Raw genomic sequence first — 27488 nt, 5'->3', positions numbered from 1 at the left:
TACAAAAACAGAAGATTTACTGCCTCTCTCTTGCAAGATTCACCAACCTGTTAATCAATACTGGCCAAAAAGAGTGACCCAAAGTCATAGGGCTATTGGCTCTCCAAGAGGAGATTCATAAGCCATTTACAGGCTGCAGGTAGGAGCTGTCAGCACGCCAGCAAAGCACAGGCTCGTTCTGCAGGGCCAGGTTTTGGAAACCACCATCCAAAATGGGGCAGGTTCATGGATCCAAAGGACTCGGGACTAGTATGCAGGCACCACTGAGGATGGCAACGGGGCCAATTCATGAACCAGAGCCTCAGTGTTGGTCCTGAATCCCAGTCGTTGTGAGAGATGACTAATGTTTGGAGAGGGGTGAAGAAAACCTTAGGTCTAGGTGGGAATCAGCACCTGAAGTCCAGTGATTTCGGTGACTGGATGATGGGGAAGCAGTCCCTGATGCTTCCTCAGCACCCGGGTTGCGTTCAGTTGATGAGAACATCCATCCCCATCTGCAGAGTATCCAGCTAAACCAGAGAGCCCATTGCTGAAGTACTCATGTCATCTATTACATTACGTTGGCGTCATCTGATTTTATCTATAAATCATCTGATGTGACCTGCTGTCTCACCTTATTCATGTGCTTGTAACTCCCATATGAACTAGAGGAGAAAAACATCCAGCCTTTAAAAAATTGCTAAGACAGGGGAACTGCTGCCATGTAAATCCTTTCTAAGTTGCTCTAATGGCTAATATAGCCTCACTTTTTAGCAAGTCACTCCTCCTCTGAATGTGCCTACCTCCAGTTTTCAGCCACTGTGTTTTGTTGGACCTTATATGCTGTATGGGAGAGGACTGCCCAGGACTCCCAGCCGTTTCTGGAGATCTGCTTCCCACGACAGAAACCCCTCTTGCACCACATGTGTTCCTTGAATGAAAAAGACAAATGTAAAATCATGCTTGCTCCTTCTCTCAGGCTTTGTATCATCTGCAAATTTTATCAGTGCCGACTTTCTTTGTCTTTGAGGTCACTGATAGACGGTGCTAGCACAGGGCCGGACTGCCCCTCCACAGGACCTGCACGGAAGCATGGCTAATTGGCGATGATCGCTGGATGATTATGTTTTGAGACACGCTGATTAGCCAGTTTTTAATCCATTTAATGTGTGCCACATTGCTTTCGTGTTATTCTGCTTTCTTTGTCAAAATGTCAAATGCCTTACAGAAATCCAAGTCTGTTCCATCACCGCTTTTACCTTCATTGACCAAACTTGGAATCTCATCAAAACAGATAGCAAACTGGTTTGATGAACTGTGTTTTCTATAGCCCGGTGCTGACTGGCATGACTGGTGATGGCGCCATCCTTCATCTGATATTAATCAAGTCCGTGTCCATCTCGCTTGTCGCCCATGACCCGTGCAGGCTGGCAGGTCGCTGTGCCCCTGCCGTGCAAGTCCACCCTCCTCCTGGTGGCCCTGGGTGCTCTCCTCTCTGTGCCGAGGGCTCTGGGGACGCGCGGTCCCACAAGCGCGCAGGGTTGCCGGAGCCCTTTCTTGCATCAACTTGCCCCAGAACGGGGAGAAGGAAGGAGGGGCTGGGGCAGCCTCGGCTTCCCAGGCTTCCTCCCCGAGGAGCTTCTCCGGTAGGGTGGTCGGTACCCGCAGGACCGCGGCTGCGAAGGGGAATACCGCCTCGCCACGGAGAGTGCGGTCGCCCTCGCGAGACCGCGCCGCAGTTTGTGCGTTTCTGCATTTGCCCGTGTTGGGGGTTTTCCTTGGAAGGACGAGGCAGGACGGGCAGAGCCCAGCGTGCCCTGCCGTGGCCCGGATCTGAGCTGCGAAGCGGAGTCAGAAAAAGGGGGCAGTGAAATCCTCTGCCCTTGCAGGGGCAGTTCCCGCCTCCTGCTCCAGTGCCGGGGCTTGTCCGTATGCCCTGGATGCGGGCAGCTGGGAGGGACCATGTGCTCAGCCCCTCGCTCCCTGCTCTCGGGCAGGGATCTCCGGGGAATTGTCTGCACAGGGCACCTAAGGACAAGCATCAGCTACGACGCAGAGTGGTTAGGACAGGTCTCCTTCTTCAGCCGTCCGCATCCCCTCCCCGTCCGCCTCTGTCCCAAATCCCGATCCTCCCCCTGGACAGTCATTTCTCGTTATTTGCGCTTGAGGGTAGCGGCTGGGAGCCCTGGGAGGGCTGAGCTCTGCCTGCCCCGGCCGGTGCCTGCGCCTCTGCACAGCCCCTTCCCGGCAGCCCTCTCCCTGCATCCGAAATCTCCCTGGAGCCGCGGATCCAGGTGGATCTATCGGCAGAGCAGGGTTTCCTTCAGCTTCAGCCACAGCACGGGGGGGGCCCTCGGACGCCGCAGCCAGCTTGATTATACAGTCCTGCCCGAGTCCTGCAGCAGGATTCGTTATCAGCACTAAAGGATGCAGGCGCTCGGTGGGAACGGCGTCTGAGCGCAGCGCTAAATCTCGCCGTGCCGTAATACATATGCAGGAGGACGAGTGGGAGGGTCCGAACTTTCGGTGTTTGACATCCTCAGAACTGTTCTCCGAACGCAATTGGCGCATGTATAATTTATAGACTTTCTCTTTGTCCTTGTGGCTCGTCTCTCATCTCTCCAGCGGTGCATGGTGCAGGAGGCAGAGGCTGCCTCGGCAGAGGCCCCGCTGCCCGGCAGGATCACGCCTGCTTTTGGGCGGTGAAGTGTCCTCGTCTCTGTGTGCCGTGGCCGTGACTCGGTGCCAGCCCTCGGCCCTGCCCTGCTCGGCTGCTGCAGCGGCCCCGGCGCCCTCCGGCCCGTGCCAATTAGCGCTCTCGTCAAGGAAACCTCCAGAAGAGGTGGCCACATGCGGGCTACCCGCTGGGATCAACTGTCTGGGCTGCGCTGTCCCTGGGCCGCGCGCGGGAGGCTGCGTTTCAGCAGGACACGCGCCAGCCGATCCCCTTCTCCGTCACTGCACGTGTCCCCTCTGCTGGCGCAGACGCAGCCAGCGATGCTCGTCCCATCCCGTCCCATCCTGCACGGGAATCGCACTGTGCTGCAGCACGGGCCAAGGCCGAAGCTCCGGCTGAGCTCCGGCAGTGCGGGCGGCCCTGCTGCACGGAGCCACCGCAGCCGGGGGACCCTCCGGTGCCAGCGCTTCCTGCCGCCCCTCTCCCAGCCCAGCGGGCTCTGCGCTGTCCCGTGCCGGTGCCGGCACGGCCGCTTGCTCCGGGGCAGGCGGGAATGCGGGGCTGCTTCTCCGGGATGCATGCGGGGGCTGCAGGAGGAGGCTTGGCTCCGGCACTGTGCTCAACCTTGTTGCTGTCCATACTAACGAGGTGCCCCGTTCATTCCCCACGCCGCCTCCTGCCTCCCAAGCATCTCCCGGTGTCTGGGCACAGCTCCAAGTCCGGGGAAAGAAGCCGCCGTGCGACTGGGTGTCTGGCGGGGTGGTGTGTGGAGCAGCATCCCGACGGCCGCCGTGCGTGCGGCGTGGGAGCGCGGGCCCCGGGCCGGGCGCGTGCCGCCAGCGCTCGCTCCCGCTGCTCGCTGGAGAGGCGTCGGGGAATCCGGCGCACTCAGCACTCGGGAAGTTTGCTCGTTATCAGCGCACGGTAACTCCGGGCCGCTGTGCTGAGTCAGCTGCTTCGTTACAGCAGGAGCGAGGCAGGGGGGCTGGCGGGGGCTGCGATGCCGCGCGGCGCCGGCAGCCGGCTGCGGAGCGGGGCCGCGGTGCGGGAGCCTCGGCCTCGCTGCGCTGGAGGGGCGCAGGGCTGCCGTGCCGCACGCGGGACGGGACGGGACAGGATGGGAGGCGGCGCTGGGTCCGCGGCGCGGGGGAGGCGGGGAGCCTCTAGGTATTCGCAGACCTTGAGCGCCGGGGAGACTTGCACTGCAAAGCGAAGCAGCATCGCTTCCCGCTGGGGTGGGCGCCTCTGCCCGACCCCCCCGCGGCGCCTCCTCCCGACACGCCGCTTCGCCGAAAGGAGCCGCCGGCTCCTCCGTGCGCGGGGCGTCTCGGGCAGGCTCAGCGGCGCGCGGCCCGGCAGCACCGGGGCTGGGGGCTCGGCGCGGGTTGGGGGCTGCAGCGGGGCTGCGGTGTGCGTCTGCCTGCGCGGGGGGAAGCAGCCTGTGCGCGCTAACGAGGGCGGCGGCGGGGACGCGGCCGTGCGGGCAGGCGGACGGCGGAGGCCGGTCCCGCAGCGGGCTGCCAGGCTCCTGGGGGCCCCGAGAGCCCGCGGGAGGTGGCGGGGACGCCTGGCGCTCGGGGGAGCGGGGCAGCGGCAGAGCCGCGGTGAGAGCTGGGGACGTACTGGCACCTGCACGTCTGCCCCAGCGATTGCCAGGGAGGAGAGATCTCCCCCATTGCGGGAAGAAGTCTCCGAGTGTGTCCTCCCTCCAGGACTGCGCTCACCTGCCTCGAGGGGCCAAATGTCCTCAAGCCACCACGGTCGGGTTCCCCTGCACATGGAGCTGGTCCCGCACGCCTGGAGCTGCCAGCCCTGCCCCGTGCACGGCGGGCGCCCCATGCACGACGGTGCCCCGAGCCCAGTCCAGCCCTGCCCCGTGCACGGCGGGTGCCCCATGCACGACGGTGCCCCGAGCCCAGTCCAGCCCTGCCCCGTGCACGGCGGGTGCCCCATGCACGACGGTGCCCTGAGCCCGGTTCAGCCCTGCCCCACACACGATGGCCACCCCATGCACGGCGGGTGCCCCATGCTCAGTCCAGTCCTGCCCCACAGAGAGCGGGTGCCCTGAGCCCATCCCAGTTCTGCCCCCCATATGGCAGGTGACCCCCTGCATGACAGTGCCCTGAGCCAAGTCCAGCCCAGCCCCACATGCGGCGGGTGCCCCGTTCCCATCGCAGCCCTGCCCCATGCGCGGCAGGTGCCCCGTGCACGGCGGGTGCACCGCTGTCTCGTCCAGGCTCCCGTACAAGAGGCGCTCCACGTACAGCGGGTGTCCCGTGCCCACGCAGCCCCACGGAGGGGCTCCCCGTGCCCCCTCCAGCCCTGCCCCACGCTCCGCGTGCCTCCCGTGCCCATCGCGGCCGTGCCGCCCCGGAGCTGTGCCCTCGGTGGCCCGACTGCCTGCTTTCCGGGCCCTCTGGACACGAGGCACCAGGCCCCAACAAGGCACAGCTATTTTTAACAGCTCCTTCTGCTTGATTTGAGCTGCGGACTTGTAACGTGTTTATGCTAAAGGGGTTTCTTTTTTTCCGCTCTCTTTTTGTGCTGAAGAGGCAGCGCCGGAGATGAAAGCTCGTCTCCTCGCGTTTTGTGATCTCGCCTGAGCGGGGAGGGGGGGCTCGGCAAGGGCCGGCAGCTCGGCGGGGGCAGCGCCGCGGGAGCGTCCCCGTCCGCGGGAGGGACGCGCGGGGACGCCAGCTCCCACCGCCCCTCTCTGTCTCCGCAGGTCCGGGCAGCGGCGGAGCCATGGGCCGGGGCCGGCGGCGCTGGGGCGCGCGGCGCTGAGGACGGCGGGGGACATGGCCCGGGGCGCCCGGGGAGGCCCGGGGGGCGGCACGCCGGCAGGGCCCCCGCCCGCCTCCCGCCACCCTCGACCCTCCGCCGCCGCGACGGCACGGGGCGCGGGCGGCCGCACGCCCGGGCGCCCGCGGGGCCGGGGCCGGCGCTAGCACGGGGATGCGCCGGGCCGCCGCCACCACTGCCGAGCCATGCCCGGCCGGGAGCCTGGCTCCGGCTCCAGCTCCAGCCCCGGTGCGGCCGCCGGCGGCCGGGGCGCCCAGGAGAAAGCCATCGCCGTGCGGTCGGTGCTGCTCAACCGCGACTCGCCCGACGTCGAGAGCCGCCGCCAGCGCCGGCGGCACCGCACGCAGCAGGTGCGCTTCAAGGACCTGGTGGAGGGCGGCGCGGGGCGGGCGCCGAGCCCCCCGGAGCCGCCGCCGGCCGCCCCCCGCCCCGACACCCCACGTGCCTCGCCGCCCCCCAGGGACGCCCCTGAGCCGGCGGCTCTCCGTGCCTCGGCCGCGCGGCGCAGCTGGCCGCAGCCGCAGCCGCAGCCCCAGCTCCAGCCTGGCAAGGCGTGCGCCAGCGCCGCCATCCAGACCTCTCCCAGCCTCCAGAAGCCCTTCCCGGCCCCCAGCCGCGGGCCGCCACCGCCACCCGGGGATCCCCATGCCCCGCGCCCGGGTGCCGCCAGGTGCCCCGCTGCCGGCTGCACCTCCACGGCGCAGAGCTGCTGCCCCGGCGCCGAGCGCTGCCCGCGGCCCCCCGCCTGCTCCCGGCCCCGCGGTGGCCCCCCGCGCCCGGCCTCCGTGCCCTGCGCCCGGCCGCCCGCCGAGCCGCTCCGCCTCGGCCGCAGCGACTCGGAGCGGAGCCTGCCCTGGCGGCCCCCGCCGCCCCCGCCTGCTCCGAAATGCCAGCAGACCGTCCCCACCGCTGCCACCGCCACCGCCACCCAAGGGCTCCGCCAGCCAGCTCAGGGCTCCTCCCAAAGAGACCCCCCGCACCAGCGCTGCAGCTCGCCGTGGGGGGGTCCCTGCTGCACCCCGCCGCCGGCACCCAGCCCCGGCGCCCCGCCGCCAGCGCCCGGTGGGCACGGCTCCGCCGTCGCGGCGCCGGAGAAGACACCAGCTGCCCTCGGCCGCCCGGGCCCCTGCGGCGCAGCGTTGCCAGAGCCTGCGGCCGCGCGTCGCAGCATCTGCGCGGGGGCGCAGCCGGCCGGCCGGGCGCTGCAGGACCCCCGGCACGCACAGCCCTGCCTCGCCGCCGAGCAGTCGGAGACGCTGCGCCACGTGCAGGACCTTCTGCAGCTGGTGGCCGCGGCCAACGGGCAGGTGGGACCACCGCCGGGGGACGAGCGCACCCGGACATCTCAGGGACAGGGGGCCGCGGGGCCGCGGGGGCCCGGCGACCGGGGGGACCTGCAGTCCCAGCTGCAGTCCCTGGAAGGGGTGCTGGAGACCAGCCAACAGACCATCCGCGTGCTGCTGGACGTCATCCAGGACCTGGAGAAGAAGGAGGCCCAGCGGGACGGGTGAGCAGCGGCTGCGGGCAGGCTGGGGCAGGGTGGCCGACGTGACCGGCAGAGAGCTGGGGGTGGAAGGACGCGGTGCCCTGCCAGGGACTGGATCCCTGCCGCTTCCTAGACGCGTTTCCCCTCTGGGAAAGCTCCGTCTGCCGTCCAAGCAGCCTCGACCCCCGTTCTCGGTGCGGTGTCTTGCACGCGTGCTCACACCTGCGTGTGCTGGCGGTGCCCTGCCGGTGCCCACGGCCCCGAGCCCGGCCGCCACGGGGCCTCCCGGCGCGCTGCCCCTCTCCTGCAGCTGCTCCGGGCTCAAGGGTGTCTGTGCTCTGTCGGCGGCACCGGGCGGGGGGGGGAGACGGCAGCTAGAGAGCCTACGGGCACCTCCCGCTCCCAAATCCTGCGGCACCGAGCCTCGGGGTGGTCCGGCGTCAGGGCAGAGCCGCCAAGGTCCTGTAGGGTCGCAGACGGCGGTTTTGCAAATTGCGCGCTGTCCCTCAGGCCTGCTCTGCGCCCCAGCCCTGGGGTTGTGCAGGACGTAACCTCCGCGGTGGGCAGCCCTGGCGGCTGACGCCTCTGCCCAGGCATCCCCCGGGCCAGTTTTCCTTGGCCTCCCAGCCGGATGGGCCAAACCGTACCAGCTGTGAGAGGTTAGCCTGCGGTGGCCCAGAGCTGAGACCCCCCAAACTCGTTACACACAAGGGCTGCCAGCCTCGCCCCAGTTGGGGAGAGCTGCTCGCCCCGCGCCCGTCCTGCTTCCCCCAGCGCCCTGCATAAACACTTCTGGGACTTATTCCCCGCGTCCCGAGGCCGGCTCCCATCAGTGCAGGGTGATGACCGTAAACCACCTGCCCCGGGGTGGCCCTGGCGCACGGGGGTTGCAGCGCTGCGGAGCTGTTCCTCACCGGGGGTGTCGGCAGCGTTGCAGATACGGCCGTGCTGTTTCAGCTGCTGCGGGGACCGGGAACAGCCGTGGTTTGGGAGCAGCCGGCCCCAGACGTGCGGAGCAAGGCGCGCTTCGCGGCGGTGCTCGGATGTCTCGTTTGGCATGTTGCTTCAGGAAGGCACACGGCATGGGAGCTCGACCTGCCAGATGGGCAGCTCCTGCTAGTCCGAGCCCTCATGGCTGTGCAAATGTTTAATTGTTTTATCTAAAATAAACGGCTGCTAAATGCCTCCTTCCCAGTTTGAGGCAATAAAGCCTTAGCTAATGAGAGGTGCGGATCCCTCAGGAACATTCGCAAGAGCGCAACGGCAGGAGCTAGAGCTGAGGCTCTCCGTCTGCAGCGCCGTCCGGCCCCGGTACCGGCACGGCGGCTCCCTGCGCCCGGTGCAGCCCCTGCCCCGCCGTGCACGGCAGCCGGCAGTGCTTGGTCGCCGCCGGGGCACGGCGCTGGCGTGGCCGATGGTGCCCGTGGAGAGGGCAGGTTTGCTCCTGCAGGCAGGACTGAGCTTGTCTGCGCGGGAAGCTGATTTAGCCTCGCTGCAGGCAGCTTAATTAAGATCCCGGCTCCATATACTGTTGCAGTCAAATGAGCAAACAAGATGCCCAGAGACATAAGGAACGCGACAGAAAATCACACGGAAAGCGTCCTAGTGTCATTCCACTGAGGAACAGCGTGGCCTCGTTTGCAGTGGCTCAGTGTCCTGGCACCGCGCAGGGGTGTTCTGGGGCGCCCGCCGCGGGCACCGAGCCGTGTCCCACCCTGCTTGGAGCTGTGATGTGTCCTTGGAGCTCCAAGCTCCTGCAGGTGCTGACACCCCAACACAAAACACTATCCTGGCTAGGAAAGTCTGTATTAGACCTCATCCCGGCAGAGCAGCGTGGTTCATACAATGTTACATAGATGTATGCGCACACACATGTGTAGATGCATGTGTCTATGTGTGTGTGTGTGTGCATATGTACCTATTTTACATAGATATAAAAGGTATCGTGATCTACTTCATGTGCTAACAGTATAATCCCAGTTGTAATGTATAATTTGGTGCACTAAAAGACCTAGTTTCCCAGGGCTGAGAAAAACCCTGATCAAGGTCAAGTAACAGGGAGAAAGATTGCAAGAGGAAAACGTGAGTGGTACGGGGGCGCAGTACAAAAGCATCACGAGGAGAGGAGCCCCGAGTCCAGCGCAGGCTGGCAATTAGTCTGCAGGGTCTCCTGGTGCCCTCCGTGGGGGCACGGCTCCGTGCTGCCCGCACTCCCCTGCCCTGGCGCGGCCCCGGCCCCCGGGACGTGCGGACGGGGGCACCAAGGTGCGGGGCACAGCCAGGACTGATGAAATGGGGCTGACCACCACGAAGGAGCTGGGGCCGTAGCCGTGGCCGTCTCTGATTCACAACCACCCGAGAAATCCGCCAAGCTGAGCAGTGCTGGGGACGGTTCCCGGACTGCGCGGGGAGGCTGGGAGCGCGGCGGGGATGCGGGAACGCCCGCGCGGGGCCTCCGTGCTCACAGCGCTTCCCCTTCGTTGCAGGCGGCACTCGTACCGGACGGGGCAAGACATTGCCAACTGCGGGACCTGCCGGGACTGCGCCTGCATCATCTACAGGTAGGAGGCAGCTCGGCCGCCCCGGACGTCCCGGCTGGGCCCTGCCCTCCTTTTCCGCGTGCCGGAGGTCTCGCTCCCAACGCGGTGGCGAGGCAGCGCCGCTGGGGGTTTGTCCGCGTTCGCACCCGGGGGAAGGAGGGGACCCCGCAGGTCCCCGCGCTGGGCGGGTGCCGTGCTGCAGCCTAGCGCGCATGGGGCACCCGTGGGCTGGGGGCAGCACAGCTCGCACCATGCTGCTCCACCTCTTGCTTTAGACCCTCCCGTTCCTGGCGATTTCCACGCTAATTCCCCGCCCAGGCTTTGGCACAGCCCTGGGGCCGCAGCCCCGCCGCTCCTCTGCCTGCACAGCCTGTGCTGCTCCTTGCGCCTCTCCGCGCACCGAGCCCTGCGTCTGGGGCTGCGGACTCACGAGGGGCTGGAGAGCAGCCCTGGTGACTTGGTCCACAGAGAATCCCCCGCTTTTGCCCCAGGAATGGCAGGCGCCCGTCTCGCGTCCCGTTGCAGGGCGGATGCGCAGGGCGCCTCTCCCCGCGGGGGCTCCTCCGAGCCGCGAGGGCGGCAGGGTCGCACCCTGGCCGGCTCCGAGCTCTCCCCCGAAGGCGACGCGGCAGGAACCAACAGTCGCTCGCAGAGCAGAGATGCCTCCCAGTCCTTAGGACAGGGCACAAAAGCGGCTGCGCTGGGCCAGCCGGGAGCCCCCATCCCGGGATCCCGGTAGCGGGATGCGCGGGGAGCAGTTCGCCCTGCGCCTCCGCCTGCTGATCCAGGTCCCCCGGTGCCGGGTCCTGGTGTGGCCGGACACGCAGCAAGGGCTGTCCACCCGGGAGCAGCTCTGCTCCTCGGAGCGTGGGATTGCACCCGTGGTTGGGGCGACCGCCCTCATTGCACCGAAACGGCCCGAGCCCACGTCTGCACAAAGTTATTCTGCTGCTAATCGTGGATCGTGGATCACAGCGGCGACAGCTTGCAGATGTGAAGGGGGCTGCTGCTTTGCCACCTGGGGTGCACGCACCCGTCTCACCCTTACCGAGCAGCCCCGTGGCGCCTCGCCTGCGAGCGCCCTGCCAGATGCCGGGTGCTGATTTGCCAAGGAAATGCCACTGCAAAGGCCCGGGCACCTGCCCAGCGGCTCCAGTTAGACCGGAGAGAAGCCCCTCAGCTCGTCACCAGAGCTGGTGCAAAATACAGCCCTGCTTTGCTGCCTCCGGACCCCCCATGGCCTTGGGGCGACTGTACAGACCCTCCCCAGGACACGTCCAAGGGCCCCGAGCCGGAAGGGCCGTGGACCCAGCGCTGCCTGTGGCCGGGGCCCCGCGGATGGGCTGGACCCGGAGCACTGCCCTGGCAGCCGGGCTGCCGTGCCGGGAAATGGGAGCAGGAGGGAGGCAGAGGCCACCTGAGCCCGGTGCCGTTGCGCTGGCATAGCTGCCAGCCCTGGCTCTTCCCTGCGTTTTGCCGAGCGACCTCCTCATCCGTGAGCCGTGCTCAGCGGAGCTCATGGGCTGCTCCCTGCCGCGGCAGGCTCCGGCACGCGGGTGCAGCGTCCCCTGCTCCTCCTGCCTCTCTCGGCAGCCCTAAAGGCTCCATCGCCTTCGGCAGGTTGCACCACGGCAGGGCATGGTCCCGGGTGCCGGCACGTGTGCCAAGCCGTCCCCGGGTCCCTGGCATGCTGGGCCGTGGCAGCCAGCTCCGGTGCAGTCCCCGGGCACGGCTGGGCAGCTGCGATGCAGCTGGGTCGCTCCCGCTGGCAGCCTGCCAGGAAGCGTTCCCGGGCATGCTGATTTACCGGCGCAGAAGTAGCCGAAGCGCCTCGTGCCCTCGGCTGCACGACGCCGAGCCGCAGCAGCCCGGGGCGGCCCCGTTCGCGCGTTGGGCAGGGCTCTGCTCCCCTCGCTGGCTCCTTTCGCCCCGCTGCTCCCGGAGCAGGGCTCGGCCGTGTGCGGAGCCCCCAGCCCGGTGAAGGGAGGCCGTCCAGCTCCTCCCTCGGCTCCTGCCGGGTGCCGGCACCTCGCTGCTCTGCAGCTAGCTCAAGCCGTGCGTCGAAATGCCTGAGCTGGGTCCTGCCATCGTTTGCTCCGAGTTTTGTCCCTTTGTCACTGCAGAAAGCACCTCCAGCTCCCGCTAGCAGATAGTTTTATTTCCACGAAGGACAGCTGAGTGGCTGGCAGCTGAAAGGAGACCTCCTCTGGTCAGACGACAGAGCATTTGTCTTCTGTAAAAGCAATATATCACGGGAAGACCTCGTTAGGGGAGTGGTGGGTTTGCTGGCTCCGTGTCTGGGCTGCATCCCAGTCTCCCTGTGCGAGCCGTGAGCAGGCGCTGCGGACTGGCTGCAGGCACGGAGGAGAGGTTTTCCGCCCTGGGAGGCGGGAAGGCAGGCTGGATCATTGGGGCACGTGGGGGGCCGGGACCCCCCGGGCTGCAGGGCTCCCTGCCATGCACTGCAGTGACCAGTCCGCCCTCGCTGGCTCCCGCGCCCAGGCGGTGCCCGTCCGGACCCCCGCAGCCGTGGGACCTCGGCGCTGCGTCCCCAGTGGCCAGTCCGCGTTGGGTCCCGGGGAGAGGCAGGGCTTTTCTCCATTTCCCTCCCTGCTCAGATCCCACTCAGTCTCGGGTAAAGGAGTCGCCCAGCCCTCCTGGCGTAGGCAGAGATGTGTTTATCCTGGGAGTGAAGAGGACGGGGCCCTTTTCCATGTCAGTCCTGCGGGACCTGGGTAGCTGCGGTTGTGCCCGAGCCTTCGTTCCGCCTGTCCAGGCGCCACATGGTTGTACCTGTTTGCATCTGCAGCTGTGCACCCTGCTTTCACTCTCTGCACGTGCGGGTGTCTGGCCAGGCATGTTCTCAGCGTGCTATTAATTGTGCTTATTCTGCTGGCGCTCTCCGAGCGCAGGGTGCCACTCGGAGCTGGTGCGGAGCAGCGCTCTGTGGTGTGCTCGCGTGCATACGGAGCGGCTTAGCTGCTGCCCCGCTGTGCTTTTGTGAGCGTCTGTGCACGATGCATGTGCTGCCCTCGGGCACGTCCGCGCGGGTGGGTGCCCCTTCTCCGTCCCCGCCGCGCGTCAGCCCTGCGGGCACCTGCACCCACGCCGCGCGCCCGCTCGCTGCACGCCCGCTCCTCCGCGCGAGGGCTGTGTAGCTCTGTGTCTCTTGATCTCCGCTTGTTTGCACTAGAGCTAACAGTGACCTCCCCCTCCGGCTTGTGGGGGACTTCAGTGCTAATTGGGACTGACGGGTCTGTCTCCGTGCGGAGCCGTGGCTGGGGAGAGACGTCGCGTCTGGGGGAGGTGGCTCAGTGCAACCGCCAGGCTCCCACCGTGGCCGCCCGCTGGGGTTAGCTGCCGTCCGCGGGATGAGAAAGGCTCCCGTGGGCCGCGGGGGGAGTGTGGCGCAGCGCTGCGCGTGGACCCAGCCATGCATGGCATGGCCCCGCCGGCCTGGGGCTGCGGCCAGTGCCTCACATGGGCGCGTGGGGCCATGGGGCTCCCCGTCTGTCGGCTGCCCTGCGGGAGCGGGGGTCCTCGCACGCCGAGGAGCGTGATTCCCCAGACCCTCTGCACAAAGCCTGCTTTCATTGGTGCCCTCTCAGCAGCGACTGCTGTGAGGCTTTGCATTTTGTAAAGCACTGCACAGGGCAAAATGCAGGGAAAGACACAGGGAGAAAGACACTCCGTGCAGCGCCTTGCTCCGTGCAGCACCTTGCTCCATGCAGCACCTTGCTCTGTGCAACGCTTTGCTCCATGCAGCATCTTGCTCCATGCAGCGCCTTGCTCCGTGCAGCGCTTTGCTCCATGCAGCATCTTGCTCCATGCAGCGCCTTGCTCCGTGCAGCGCCTTGCTCCATGCAGTGCTTTGCTCCATGCAGCACCTTGCTCTGTGTAATGCTCTGCTCCATGCAGCACCTTTCTCCATGCAGCACCTTGCTCTGTGCAACGCTTTGCTCCGTGCAGCACCTTGCTCTGTGCAGCACCTTGCTCCGTGCAGTGCTTTGCTCTGTGCAGTGCTTTGCTCCATGCAGCGCCTTGCTCCGTGCAGTGCTTTGCTCCATGCAGCACCTTGCTCCGTGTAATGCTCTGCTCCATGCAGCACCTTTCTCCATGCAGCACCTTGCTCTGTGCAACGCTTTGCTCCGTGCAGCACCTTGCTCTGTGCAGCGCCTTGCTCTGTGCAGTGCTTTGCTCTGTGCAGCGCCTTGCTCCATGCAACGCTTTGCTCTGTGCAGCACCTTGCTCCATGCAGCGCCTTGCTCTGTGCAGCATCTTGCTCCGTGCAGTGCTTTGCTCTGTGCAGTGCCTTGCTCCATGCAGCACCGCTGACGGGCCCCTGCTGCCCTCCTGCCCGCGGTGCAGCCTGCCAAGCTGCTGGCTCCCCCGAGGCAGCACTGCTGCTTCCCCGCTGGCGAGCTGGAGGCGGGAGCCCTGCTTTGGGCAGAAGAAGGAAAGAGTCGTGAGTGCCTGCGTGCACTCAACCGCTCGCAGCGCTGTGACCGATGCGGCATCACACCTTGGAGCGGCCGGTCTGTGGCAGGGGAGACGCACCATGCGCAGGCTCGGGGCTCGGCTGCTCCGAGCTGCAGCACCCGCTCCCAGCCCTCTAGGACGGGCCTTTCTGCAAAGCCTCCGTCTCCTCCTCGCGTCCCAGCCCAGGCCGGTGCTCCCTGACCCCGGGGGGGGGAGGCAGCGTGGGGATGGGGACGGGGGCAGCTAGCCCGACAGCAGGCAGGAGTCTGCAGCCGTCCATCGCCGGCGAGGACCTGCAGGGCCCCGGGGCATCGGCGATGCTATCGCAAGGGCTCAGCTTCCCGGCACGGAGACGCGCTTCTGCACCGGGGCTTGGCCCCTGCAGCGCGCGGCGGGCGATGGCCGATCACCCCGCTGCTCTCCCGAGGAGCCGCGGCTCTGCCCCCGCCGCCCTGCAGCAGCTCGCTCCTCCGCTGGAAACGTCGGGGGGGGGGAGACACGTCCTGGCGGCGAGGTGAGGGCTGCTGGCGAGGGGAGATGCCGGCACGCCGCGTGGGGCTTGCACGGGCGGCCGGTCCCCATGCGCGAGGTGTCCGCGCCACGTGCGTGATCCCGGCCGCGCTCCCGTCTGGGGCTCACCGTGGTGGGCAGGTCTCGGCACGCATCGGTCTGCGCCGGGGGGGCTCTGCAGCCCCCGGGGGACGAGGCAGCGGCGCGGAGCCGCTTGGGGCTTGCAACGCGCCGGGTGCTTCACGCGCCGCCCGCTGACGCTGTCCCCTTTGCTCCCCGCGCCGCAGCGTGGAACACGATTTCCGGCAGCAGGAAGGCCGCTTCCAGCAGGTGCTGAGCAACATCGAGAGCGAAGCAAGCCAGAGCTCCCCTACGGTCGCAGGGGCCGTCCAACCGGGCAGGCAGGAGCCATCGCCAGTGTCTAAGCTGCCTGCAAAGCTGGACTCAAAAAAATCCCGGCGCAAATGTTTCTGGTTCCTGTGATGGCCGCTGATGCTGGGAGGGGATGCGAGCACCGCGTCGGCCAGGCTGGGGACGAGCGTCCGGCTCCCGGCTCGGAAGCACCTTTCCAGCACTGACATCAACTTATTCTCTTTCCGTCTCTCCCTCTCTCTGATGTTAGGGTTGGGGTAGCACCAGCTTTTATATTTTTAACTAACTGTTCCGTTTAATGTATGAAAGCCCCTGTGTAAATAAGAGGCGAGGGGAACAACTGCTGTATTTAATGAGAAATCAATAAATTCTAGGGCGACGCTATTTTTGTTACATCCTCTCCCGCTGTGTGCTTTTGTTCTGGAGGAGGACGGGGTCGGCCGAGCGGGGCCGAGCGGGACCAGCTCCGCGTCCCCGGGCTGGCTGTGCGTGGGGGCTCCGGCGAGCCGCTCCGGTGCCCCCATCCGCCTTGGACTCGCCGGGAGCTGCCTCTGGAGCACCGGTGCTGAGCCGCCAGGAGGAGCGGGCTGCCCCGCGGTGCCCTGTGGCAGCACGAGCTACTGGGGGGGGGGGGGGGGGATGACACCTGAAACGCTGCGGCTCCAAGGCTGGGGGGGGGGGTGCACGGGGGGGGCAGGGGGTGCAGGGGCAGTCAAGAAGCCGCGGCTCGCTGCTCCCCTCCAGCACGCTCCTCTGCCTGCGAGGACGAGCGATGGCAGGAGGGTGCAACCCGCTGGCATGTGGCAGAGCACTGCACAGCTCGTTGCATGCTTGGGACTGCCGCAGGAGCTGCGGCACTCGCAGCCACTCCTCTTGCAGGGACGAGCTGCCTCTGCCCCGCTTGCCCTGCCGCGGCTAGAAACCCCCTCGTCTCGTGGCGGCCGGTGGGCGGGGGGGCGGCGCGGGCTCCCCGGCTGCAGGATGCACCGAACACGCACCGGGAGAAAGACGCAGCAGCTCAGACTCCAGCCGCTGTGGGTCCCAGTTTAACGAGGGTCCCAGATCACAGCGTGGCAGCAGTGGCGGCGGCAGTGTGGACGCTGGGCACGGCGCGGTGCACGCTCCCGGCTGCTCCCCGACGGCAGCTGCGGAGCGGCGAGCATCGACACTGCGGCACCCCAAACCAGTCACCTTGCACGCACCGGTGCACGGCTCCATGCACGGCCCCGGCTGGGCTTTAACGACCAGCACAGAGGCGATGGGGGGGGTCTTCCTGCACCCGAGTGCTGGGACCGCGAACCCCGGGGGCTCCCACTCCCAAGCTCCATTCCAACAGCTGTTAGCAGGAGTGGGACAGCAGTGGCCTTCGGCCCGGGCACAGGCATCTCCAGCCCCAAGCCGTGCTGGTGACCACAGCTGCCGAGAGCAGCTGGAACTCGGACGCCATGAACTCCGGGGTGAAACAGCGGGTATCGCAGCGGCATAAAACTGTGCCAGCCTGGGAGAGCTGCCGGAGCGCTCTGCTGGAGCACGGCAGGGCCAGGCCCCGGGAAGCGGCGGGGGGATCAGCCGAAGGAGCGCCTTCCTGCTCCTCGCGGTGTATGTCAGGCCGTGCTTCACGCCGGCATCCCTCACAACCCCGGGGCGTAGCTCCAAATAGCTCCTTTGCTGCTCTTTTTCCCTCTAGCACCGAATCGTGCAGCCCGAGAACTAAGGGTAAAAAAACGCGGCGATGCCAAACCCAAGCGCTGTGCCAGGCGGGACGGTGGTGCGAGACGGCTGAGCGGCGTCCTGCTCCGTGCAGCACCGCTCTGCGGCACGGCATGGCACGGCACGGCCGGCAGCAGGCACAGCCGAGGCAGCAGGAGCTCTTGTCCTGCCCCCACCTTTATCACCTTGTTTAGTTAGAGCTTCCTTAACAGGAATGAAGAATAAGCCAGCAAAGCGACAGCTGTATCCCAGGAGGACTCTGCAAGCGGCGGCTGCGCTGGCCGGCTCGCGCCTCCCCGGGCACAGCTCAGCGTCCTGCTCCTCACCCGCTCCTGTGGCCCAGAGCAACCTCTCCGGCCCGTTCCCACGTCGGCCTTCGCATTCGCATCGGGGCACGCGTGACCCCACGCGGGCACGGCTCTGCTTCCCCTCGTCATCTAGCCCAGCTGTTCAGCGTGCGGCTCCGGCCGAGCGCTGCTTTGACCCCCCCCCCCCGACGAGAGAGGGACGCCCCAGTGCCCAACATGCTCCTCTCACGTGTTCTTGGCATGCAAAATCATAAAGGTTCATCGGGTCCAGCCTCTTGTTTTCTGGAGAACACAGCCCAGACCCCTTCATCTACTTCCCAAATGTGCTTTCTGCATCACAGATACCCTGCCTGCTCATCCCAAGGCACCATCCCATTCCAGAACATGCTTCGGACATATTCCCACCCTCCCTTGTCTGGCTTTCTTGTGCATCCTGCTATGTTAAACACCTAGGAATTCATCCCACGCCAGCCGCTGCTGGAGACTGGACTACCAGCTGAGGAGCAACGTTTGCCACCTCTTAATTGCTTAAATCAGTGCAACCTTCCACATCTCCTGCCTCCCCCAAGAGCCACGGCGGGCAGCAGAGCGGTCACGACGCCCGGCGCAGCACGGAGGACGTGGTGGTACTCACTCTCAGGTTGTTCTCCCGCTCCAGGACAATCACTCTCCGATTGACCGTGTGCAGCAGCCGGTCCAGAATCAGCTGAATGTGCTTCTTCACCTTCACCTGAAAGGCACGACGTTTAAGGCCAGCCCCAGAGGCGCGCTGCAGACAGGTCCCATAGCCCGGTACCCGGTGCTGCCTTGCACGACGCAGAGAGGGAGGCCACCTCTGCAGCGGGCAGTCGCACGTGTTGAGCACCACGGTGACCTGCACGGCCGCTGCAGCCGGACACTGTAAATGGGAATTGCCCCAGGCAGCATGAGAGCTATTGCATGGTCCCAAATCGCAGCCGCTGCAGCTGCAGGGGAGCTCAGCCCCCCCCCCCCCCCCCCCCCCGGAGCTGGCGACCTGGGCAGAGGCTGGTGACTCTCCCTCCTGAGCCGCCACCTATGAGACCAGCACCACCAGTGCTGTAGGAATTACTGCAGCTAACGATAAAGAACAACAGGCAAGGGAGCTGCAAACCAGTTCTAGTTATTCTTAGCATAGGGCTCAGGAGTGCACAAGCTTCCTCAGGACCCCGTACGTGCCCCTCGCAGCGTCCTGTCCCTCCTAAAATCAATAGACAATTTGCGCTCCTTGAGGCAAAGTTACCTCTCTCCGTGGGAATAGACCCAAACTCTCCTGCCAGTCCTCGCCTGCGGTCCAGGCTGCCGATTGCTGTAGGTGTCCTCACAGTATCTTACTGACCAACAGTAACACAAACTCAAGTAGAAAGGCTTTACGACACTGGTCCCCAAATAATATCCTGCCTTTGCTAGCAGAGACAGTTCTCTCCAGCCTCCCTTTAATTTTGTCCATAATACAAGAAAAATTGCCCAGTGACACGAGGAACTCAGAGTAGCTGGGAAGCTGGGTTAACCCTCCAGCTACATGGTCTTCAGGGCTCCTGCAGACGTTCTGTCAGGGTGAAAAGATGATTTCTTTCCAAGCAGGTGCAAGTCTGCTGACATCTCAGCACTGCTCTGCTGGGATGCTAGACCAGCTCTCTGCCTCTCAGGAGCGGGGCCAAGATGTGTAAGCCATGGTGTCCTCCAAGGAGAAGCTGTGAACCCTACTCTGGCACTGGCGGTGACAGCCAGACCCTGCACGGAGGTGGCACTCTGCTTCGTGGACGCCTGGAAAGCCCCCAGCTGCACAACTCCCATGCACAAGCACCAAAGTGATTCCCTCACTCCAAGCCAGGAAACACCTCTGCAGTCAGAGCCATGGGAGACTGTGGCCATCAGACGAGCCACGCGTGCAGGACCCTCAGCCTTGGCACCGAATGGCTCTGGGACGTGGCCAGCAGCCTGAAGGGAGCATGCTGCTTGGAGAGACAGGTCCAAGGCATCTCAGCAGACAGGAAATCATGAGCTGACTCAAAAGATTCGTGATTTACGTGAAATGGTGGAATAGAAGTTTTGTCAATGCCAGCACAGCAACTGCAGTGCATTTGAGGCACTTCGTACAGGGATATAGCACAGAGATCTTGGCAATCTCTCTGTACGACCAGGACTACCAGCTGGACCTGGGACAAGGTGATGCAGTCCCTGACGTAAATATGGGGCTTGGGATTTCTGCGCCGTTGGCTGCACACAAACACTTCCCTCCTGCACCTTCCTGGCAAACCCCGTCACACAGCTGGGGATGGCTGCTTCGGCGCTAACCCAGAGCTGCCGCCCAAAAGCAACCAGTAACCCAGACAAAAAGTTGCTTATTAGATCGCACCGCACTGAGAGCGCATTCACTCAGACCGTGCTTCAGCATCTGCAAAGGGAAGGGCAGTATCCTTGTCCCTGAGCACCCTGACTGTCCTCTCCTTAGGGGCTATTTTAGGCTAAAGGATTAAGGCCAAAATAAGACATCTCAACAATAATTTCCAAGCTCTCCTTTCTGCTCCCTGGGCTTCCCAGTGACGTGGAAATTGAGAAAGTCAAGCCCACACGGCCTTCTCTCCCACCCAAGCCTCGGCAGCATACTGTTAACTTGGCTTCCAGAATGCTGTGTTGTAGTTATGACAGCTGTGTGGTTATGGCTGCCCAAGCAGTCCCAGAAAGTGATCACGAAATACAGCCCAGCTCTAGGAGAAACGGAAACCCGAGGCCTCTTGAACTAAGACTTCAGCTGATCGCTCGCCAATACATAAACCACCTCTCCTATATCAGATGCTTCTTTCCACTCCTCCATCCATCCATTAGCTGCCATTGAATCATCTCTATTCAACAATCTCTTGGACCACCTGGACTTCCAAACCCTGCAGCTGTAGGAACATGCTTTGATTTAAGGATTTCAGGACCACTGAGACCCCAGAGCACAGAAATCCTAACACCCCCCCCCCCTTGCATGGGAAATCCTGTCTCCAGGTACAGAGGAGGCATCCATGACGTGCAGCAACATTCAGCTTCATCTCTGACTTAAATTAAGTTCATTGCCCCCAAGCTTCTATTACCAGACCTCCTGGTCAAGTATATGGTCATCTTCTCTCTGACAGCTTTAGACTTTTCTGTCTCTGAAAACATTTTTTTTTTTTTTTCCCCAATCAAAAACTGCAGTGATGAGATTTTTCTGTAGAAAATCCCAGATTGCTATTCAGATCTCAGATATGCCTGGCATAAAGCAGTGCAGGCTGATTGCCAGGGAAGCACCACGGTTATTCTGTTTATTCTGCTGTCTGCAGAAAGTCTACTTTTCAAGAGCTGATTTGCTGCTTCAGTAACAAGACGTGTCAAGGCAGGACAGCTGCCATGACAGCAGTCACCAAATTAAGTGCAAGTCTCAGCTGTAGCTGTCTGAGGAGTACAAAAAACAGCACTGCTACTAAGTTCGCTAAACACTGCTTCTGTGCAAGTTGCAGGAATAACGTTTTGTCCTTGGGAGCAGACTGCCTGCTGCAGAAGAGGGTAAGGAGATTGGCAGAGACAGCAGTGACTTTGTGCTTGTCTTTACTCTGCCCAAATATGCGCCACAGTGGGCTCTACAGGCAGCGTATGCACAGAATTTACTCGTTTTTTTTCAGGACTGCAAGCAAGGAGTAAGTTTTTGGAAGGAAACCATCCATGGAAGTGACAATTTTTAATTTCCCCATTTCTGGCAGGGGTGATCGCCCAGGAAGGACATTTTCACAGGCCGGTGGACCAGCAAACAAGCTGAGGTGAGGAGAAAAGAGCATCCGCTCTTCAGTGTTAGCATTTATATACATCTGCCGTGTGAGAGTAGGTGTGGAGGTTATTGGTAGCAAAAAAATGAGTTATAATTCTAGCGATAAGCCTGTGCATTTACTATTTCCCATCTCTAAGCTGTAAAGTGCGCCAATGATCTTTCTATAAACAGGAAAAAGTTTAACACCTAGAGTCAGGAACATAACCTAATTAAAGCGTATGATAGGACTGCAAATCAAGAAAGCTTTGAGGATGGGAGGAAAAGACATGACCCAACTTCCCACACTCCGCAGTAGCATTTCTGTGCCATATCACACGAGGAGGGAAAAGGGTGATCCCGCCGGGCAGGGGAGGGCATCAGCAGGGACTCGTGCAAGGAGCTGTGTTTGGGCCTGTGACTTTCCGCATAGTCATGTGCAACATAACCTCAGCCCGAGGCTACCGAAAGCGAGGCCCGCGCCTCTGACCGAGGAAGTCCCCGAGTCACAAATTCTGGGAGGTGAGAACACGTCCTGGGGAAGCACCATGTGCACGAGCCCTATTTCCGTATGCTGCCTCAGGTGCCTCCTCTTGGGACCTTCTGAGAGAGGCTACAGGACCGAGGGGACCTTTGTTCCCGTGGGGCTGGTTTATGTTCCTAGGAAAGAGATCCAAGAAGAAACTAGAAGAAAAATGTAGGTGTTGGGCAGAATAAAAAATGACCCCGAGTGACCGCTCTGGAAGGCACTAGCAGGCATCTTCGACACAGAGAGGAAGACTGCTGAAAGAGCAGTCACCAGGCTAAACCTGCCCTGGAGAGAGAGGCCTTAATTCGCTAGCTCTCAGGTAAGCAGAGGTGGTGGCCAAACATACCGGGTCCTGCGAAGCCTATTCTAGGGACAGAGCTTGCTATAGCAAGCAAGGAGGCGTTGGGGGGTGTCACATCTCAGCTCAGTTTGAAACCTCCTAGAAGAGGTTGTGCCAGCTAACTCTGCCCTCAGCCCAAATAACTGGTGATGTCGGGGGCAGGAACCTACAAGCAAAGCCACGAACATAAGCCAAAGCTTCAGGTGGCTATCGGCAATCGCCTGTTGTATTCTACCTTTTTGTAAGCTGTTCCAGTATTGCACGTCCCTGTGTTAGCCTTCTTGAGCAGTAATAAAAGTAAAGCATTCTTTTTTCCCTAGATCTTGTCCAAGAGGAAAGCTAATTCACGTGCCCTGCCAAGCACCACGTGCTCCAGCACTTGGTCAAACGGGGCCACTAGGCAAGCTAGTGACGACCTCAACCCAATGCAAGGTGGTCCTGGGCAGCTGCGGCATGCGTTGCACACCCGCTGCAAAGGCCAGCCTGGGCACCAGGAACACCACCATCCTTGCATGGGCAGAGCAGTATCCTTTGGCAGGGGATCAGAAAAACTCCGTAGGCCGTTCTGCACCCTTCGACTGCTTCCCTCACTCTTTCATCACCCGAGCAAGGGAACAGAAATGGTTGAAGACCGCTCGTAAATGCAAAACGAAGCACTGAGGACTCGGAGGGTGCCAGAATGAAGGTCTGCGCACAGACATCCTCCCTCTCACTGTGTGAGCACAGGATATCAAGTGGCTCATAACACAGCTTAAAGCCAGGCAGAGTGCACACACGGACCTCCCCCTGCGAGGGCACTTCCCGGTCCTGCCACCCCATCGCTTCCATAAAGCGCCTCCATCCTTGCCAGCAGCCCAGGTCTCCACGCATTGCAGTCCAAGTGATAGCAAAGGGGTTTGCAGCCGTGGTGAGAAGCAGACGAGCCTTGCCGAAACGCGCAGGGGTGCCTGGTTCCTTTTTCCCTTCTGCTGCGTTTCTGAGCCCGCCAAAGAGGCACTCACCAGCTCTGAGTCACCGCGCTCCTTGTGCCGTCCCTCGCCTCCGCTGCGCCGCCTGCTCTGCTCCTCTGCTCTCTGGAACAAACAATACCAAAGACAACGCCCCGTAAAGTTGGGCTAAAATCCAGCAAGGATGACACATTTCCACCAGAGGCTATCTCAAGGACAAGTCAGTGTTTACCACATGCATTTCCTTCTGCCAACACATTTTCAAAATAGTGCCTAGCACCCTCTGCTATCCAGAGGAGGAACGCTGTTCTTTTGTGGGGCTGTGGGTAAAGCACTCTGCCTCAGGCTGCAAGATTGGGATAACACATTTGCACCGGGATTTCAGCAAACCATTTTTCCTCTCTTCCACAGGCTGCCTTGCACATTTACGTGGAAAGTTACCCACATCAGAGACTGCGTCTAACTGGATGTCTGGCCCACTGAGCCTAAGTTTCAGCTGGACCTGTGGATTACCATAACTCAAATAACAACAAATGAATAGCATTCATTCTATTATTTCCTTGATTTTGTAATCCATAGCAGCTGGGAGGCTCCTTTGGCAAACCTGCAGGGAAAGGTTTCACCACCAGCCATTCGCAGATGTGGTTAGAGAGGCGCTTCCCACCAGAGCATGGGACCCCTGTGCCTCTGCCTGGAGATCTGGATTTCCAAGGCCATTGCTAGAAAGGGAATAGGAACCAGCAGAGAAGATGGGCTTTACCTTCTGGGCCTTGTACAGCACCTCCAGGATATTGCTGAGCAGCTCGATGCAAGCGTCTTCCTCCTCTCCCTTCTCAATCAGCTCCTGGAGGATGGGCACGGCCGTGTGCAGCAGCATCTCCCGGCACTCTGTCAGGGCAGACGGAGAGGCACAGGGCTTCATGGACAGTACCGGCACCTCCCCAGCACGGGGAAGGACCGGGCAGAAAGCAGACTAATAGGACAGACGGTATGATGGTCTATTCTGCCCTCCTGCATCTCACAGACATGAAGTTTACAACTTCCTCCTCCACTGGAGCAGATTTTTTTTTTTTTGAAAAACATTAAATCTTAATGGAAAAGTTCCAAAGCAGAGAATTTATCACACTCTCTATTACACAGCTACTTGCTCTCTCTGCTAAAATAAAATGCCACCAGCATGTCCAGACGACACAGTGACGGTAGTAGAAACCCTCCCATGTGTGAGGGCTGAAGCGGACCCAGAGCTCCGTTTCTGCCCCGTCCTGGCGAGCCAGCCCTGGGTGGCCTGGGACAGCCTTGGGCAGACCCTGCCAGGCGCAGCCCTGCAGCACGTACCAACCACCCCCAGCTACAGGCTGCTCCCTGGCTGCCCGCCCTCGTCCACACGTCAACGCTCTTTCCCTGCCCTCTCGAGGGAATTCCTTCTTTCTCCAAGGACAGCCAACAGCCAACAAGAAAAGCCAGTGGCATAGCCCTGCTTCACGTCCCCTTTGGTTCCACGGGTGGCAGAGCCCCTTCCCTGCTGCCCTTATTGCCCACTGGTTTAAGACAGGACATGATCCGCAGGGCTGTTGCAGGATGCCCAAGAGGCTGGAGAGGAGAGTGCACGTGGGACAAGGACAGGATTCATGAGTACTTTAAACTTCTCTCACACTATAAAACTGAAATTCAGTCATCGTTGTGAAGGACAGAGGTTGGTCTGATCAGTCCATGGAACAGGATCTCACCCTAGCTTTACCCAAAGTCCGGTCATCCCGGGCTGTTGATCTCAGACTTGCAGTACTGGGGACACTGGCAACCCAAATGCCTCTCGTGGCAGCCAGCACCACGAGTGGGAGCTACCTACGACAGCAGTGGGAAAGCAGAGGATGGAGGATGGCTGCTAGCCCATCCCATCTGGCGCTTTGCCACCAAGGAGAAGGCTGCAAGGATGTGCCTGCGTCAAACTAAAATCGGTAGTGAGAAAGCCTCTCCCAAGCTGGGAAGCCTAAGGAACTGCTTTCCAAAGGGAAGCACAGGTCACATCTCCTTCCCAAACCACCTTTGGGATGGTTGTGCAACCCACCTTTTGGAGAACAGCTCAGAGACTGGAACGTTTATGTGAAGTGTAGGACATTGGGATTTTATCACAGAATCACAGAACAGTTGAGGTTGGAAGGGACCTCTGGAGACCCCCTATTCCAAACCCCCTGTTCAAAGCAGGGTCACCCAGATCAGGTTGCCCAGAACCGTGTCCAGTCAGGTTTTGAATATGTCCATGGATGGAGACTCCACAACCTCTCTGGGCAACCTGCTCCAGTGTCTGATCACCCTTACGGTTGTCAGGAAGTTGTCATCACTGCTCTCCAGGACCATCCTGAGTGGCTTGTGCCCTGCTGTGCTGTCCCTCCAGCAGATATTGCAGTGGTTAAAGCGCTCCATGAGGACCAGGGCCTGCAAACGTGAGGCTTCTTCCAGATGTCTAAGGAAGGCCTCATCTGCTTCTTCCTGACCAGGCGGTCTGTAGCAGACGCCCACGACCACATCACCCTTGCTGCTCTGCCCCCCGATCCTGACCCGTGGGCTCTCAGCCGGCCCCTCACCGTCCCCAGGCAGAGGTCCCTGCATTCCCACCGCTCTCTCGCATCAAGGGCAGCTCCCCCTCCTCTCCTCCCAGCCGGTCCTTCCTAAGGGGCCTGTGTCCACCCATGGCAGCGCTCCAGCCGTGCGAGCTGCGTGCCTGCGCCCACGCCTGGCCCAGGGAAGCTCAGCCCTGCATCCCACCTCCCACCGCAGCGCCCCGGCCACCTGCGCACCAGCTATTCAGGGAGGATGCTCTCCGCTCCAGCGAGCATCTGTTGGCACGTCACCAAGCGTAAGCAAGATAATGCATAATGCAAAAGGCGAAGGCTTTCCTCGCAGGAGGAACCGGTGTGTGTGTGCTCCCCGCTGGGAGCCCTGCTCGCCGCACCGCGGCCGGGCTTCCTCCTCCTCCCTGGGCGCACAAGGGTCCATCCGCAGGGCCACCGCAGGATGCGGGACCTCAGCAGGAGGGGTGGCCCTCCGCAGGACCAGGGCGGCTGGGGGAAAGGGAGGGAGAAATCTTTCCCTACGGCAGGTCCCCTCGTGGCGGGGCACTGAGGAGCGATGCTCTCCAGGGGGTCCAGGCGGGCACGGCACCGCAGGGCTGGAAGGCGGCACAGCTTCCAGCTCTCTCCAGTTTAACCACAAGTTTCCTGTGGCATCCAGAACCGCATACAGCAGTCCAGCCGAGGCCCCGCTAACGCCGAGCAGGGTGCAAGGCGCTTGCACGTGCCAGGCGCACTCAGCACCCTGCGCCGCTGGCCCTGGCCACGCTCTGTGCGTCGCAGCCCCAAACCCTTTCCTGCAGCGCTGCCGCCTCGCTGCTCCCCATCCTGAACTTGCTCAGTCGACTGCTTTTGCTTTGCATAAGCACCTGCCCTAAGATTATTTTAAATTCTGAACCTGTCTTCCAGCGTGTTTACAGTCCCTTCTGCCTTGGTGGGCAAAAATTTAACAAGCCTACCCTTTTTTTCATAATCTGAATTAACTGCTAAAAACACCAAATAGTATTAGACGTGGGACAGACCCAGGGAATCCTATTCAGTACATCCTTCCAGTTCGACAGCAAACCACTGGCAACCTCTCTCTGAACATCATTCTGAGAACATTTCCACACCCACTGCATATTATTTCATCTAGCCCATATTTCCTCTTGCAACCTGACAGTAATTAACACAGTGAGAGAAGCTGACTAAAGCAGTGATGGCTGCACACTAGTAAAGGACTCGGTAATGCATGATTTTTAGCACACGCTGTAAGAGATTGCCTCCTTCTGCAGATTTGACTCCCAGAAGCACTTGTGTTATCCAGACATCAGCAAAAAGGCAGCGATCGGGGGCTGTAACCGCTGCAGGAACCCGTGCTGTGTCTGCACCCCGGCACTGCTTCCCAGGCAGGTTCCTCCCGTGGGAAAGCTCAGTGCTGGGCTGGGCTGCGGGGCTCCGCCGGACGCCCCTTCTTACCGTAGGACTGGAAGATCTTGCTGTTGACTATGTCCGTCAGGGACTGCAGTTTCTGCTTCAGCAGGCGCTGCGGAGGCAGGTTCCCGATGAAATCCCGCAGCAAGCCCCTACAATCCAGAAAAAAGAGGGTTCGGGACCTCCACGAACCACAGACACTCTGCAGTCCCTAACGTTTGCAATCCCTTTGCACTCGGAGAAAAAAATTACACAGTTGGGGGGAGCGGGACATTGATTGCATTTGGGCCAGGACAGGGCTGGTGGGAGGGAAGTTGCTCCAAGCCCGCGGTGCGGCGCTGGAAGGCTGCCGGGGGGGGGGGATGGCCCTGTCACACGAAACCACGAGGCAGCCGCGCTGCCTCTTCCTGCAGCAGATGGCTGCACGGTGATGTGCCCTGTAAAAGCCCCCGCGAATTTTTGCCTTCTCGTAAATTCCTGAAAAGGACACATTTGGGACTGATGTTTTCCAGGCTCAGCCTCTGCCTGAAGTGCAGGCTACCAAAAACACTGAACAAAATCCTTCCTTATTTTTGCATTAAGAAAGAGGTAAGGAGATACTTTCTATGTGTCAGGAAAAGGACTGAAACACGGAGCCTGTCCAAACTAGCTGGCCCTGGTCCTTTGGGCGGGAGGCTCCATCTGAGACAAAATCCAGCCTGAGACGGAAACGGCTTTGCAGAGCCCTCTCAGCTGGGCACACGTGCTACGTCTCCATCTCCCGCATGTCCCAGGGTCGTGGTGGGCTGCTCCAGACCCTGTGTCCGATTCCCCCTCCGCGTCCACCCGGTCTTGGCTGCGAGCCCGGGGCTCTGCCTGCTCCGCCGTCCCGCGGCCCCCGCCAAAGGGAACTGTGAAATGGGAAATGCCGGCACTTCTGCAAGCCCTACGACGGGCAAAAGCGGCAGCTTCTCCTTCCGTAGAGCTACTCCTTTTGTGCACTCGGGGGCTTAATCCGGTGACTTTAGAGCAAGGGTCCTTTTCTGCCATGTTTTACTTTCCCTGG

General features: G+C 62.0%; 2 protein-coding genes across 2 annotated transcripts in view; one reads left to right on the top strand and one right to left on the bottom strand.

Moving 5' to 3' along the window:
* The window catches only part of LOC106487412 (dedicator of cytokinesis protein 2-like), an 83670-nt gene that overhangs the window by 21152 nt on the left and 35030 nt on the right, over positions 1 to 27488 (bottom strand). Inside the window, exons 25-28 of the mRNA XM_067298455.1 lie at positions 26489 to 26595; positions 23224 to 23351; positions 22518 to 22589; positions 17498 to 17593 (exon numbers count right to left, since the gene is read on the bottom strand). Of these exons, the coding sequence (XP_067154556.1) occupies positions 17498 to 17593; positions 22518 to 22589; positions 23224 to 23351; positions 26489 to 26595 (403 nt within the window). The remainder of the gene's footprint in view (positions 1 to 17497; positions 17594 to 22517; positions 22590 to 23223; positions 23352 to 26488; positions 26596 to 27488) is intronic.
* LOC136992285 (INSYN2B protein-like) lies at positions 5613 to 15238 on the top strand. Its single transcript, XM_067298459.1, has 3 exons — positions 5613 to 6965; positions 9431 to 9505; positions 14761 to 15238. The coding sequence occupies exons 1-3, from the start codon at positions 5644 to 5646 to the stop codon at positions 14954 to 14956; spliced, it is 1593 nt and encodes a 530-aa protein (XP_067154560.1). The 5' UTR covers positions 5613 to 5643; the 3' UTR covers positions 14957 to 15238.

Source organism: Apteryx mantelli, chromosome 5 (assembly GCF_036417845.1).
Source record: "Apteryx mantelli isolate bAptMan1 chromosome 5, bAptMan1.hap1, whole genome shotgun sequence".
NCBI classification, from domain to species: Eukaryota; Metazoa; Chordata; class Aves; order Apterygiformes; family Apterygidae; genus Apteryx; species Apteryx mantelli.
The sequence above is the reverse complement of the archived record's forward strand: the minus strand, read 5'-3'. Positions and strand labels throughout refer to the sequence as shown.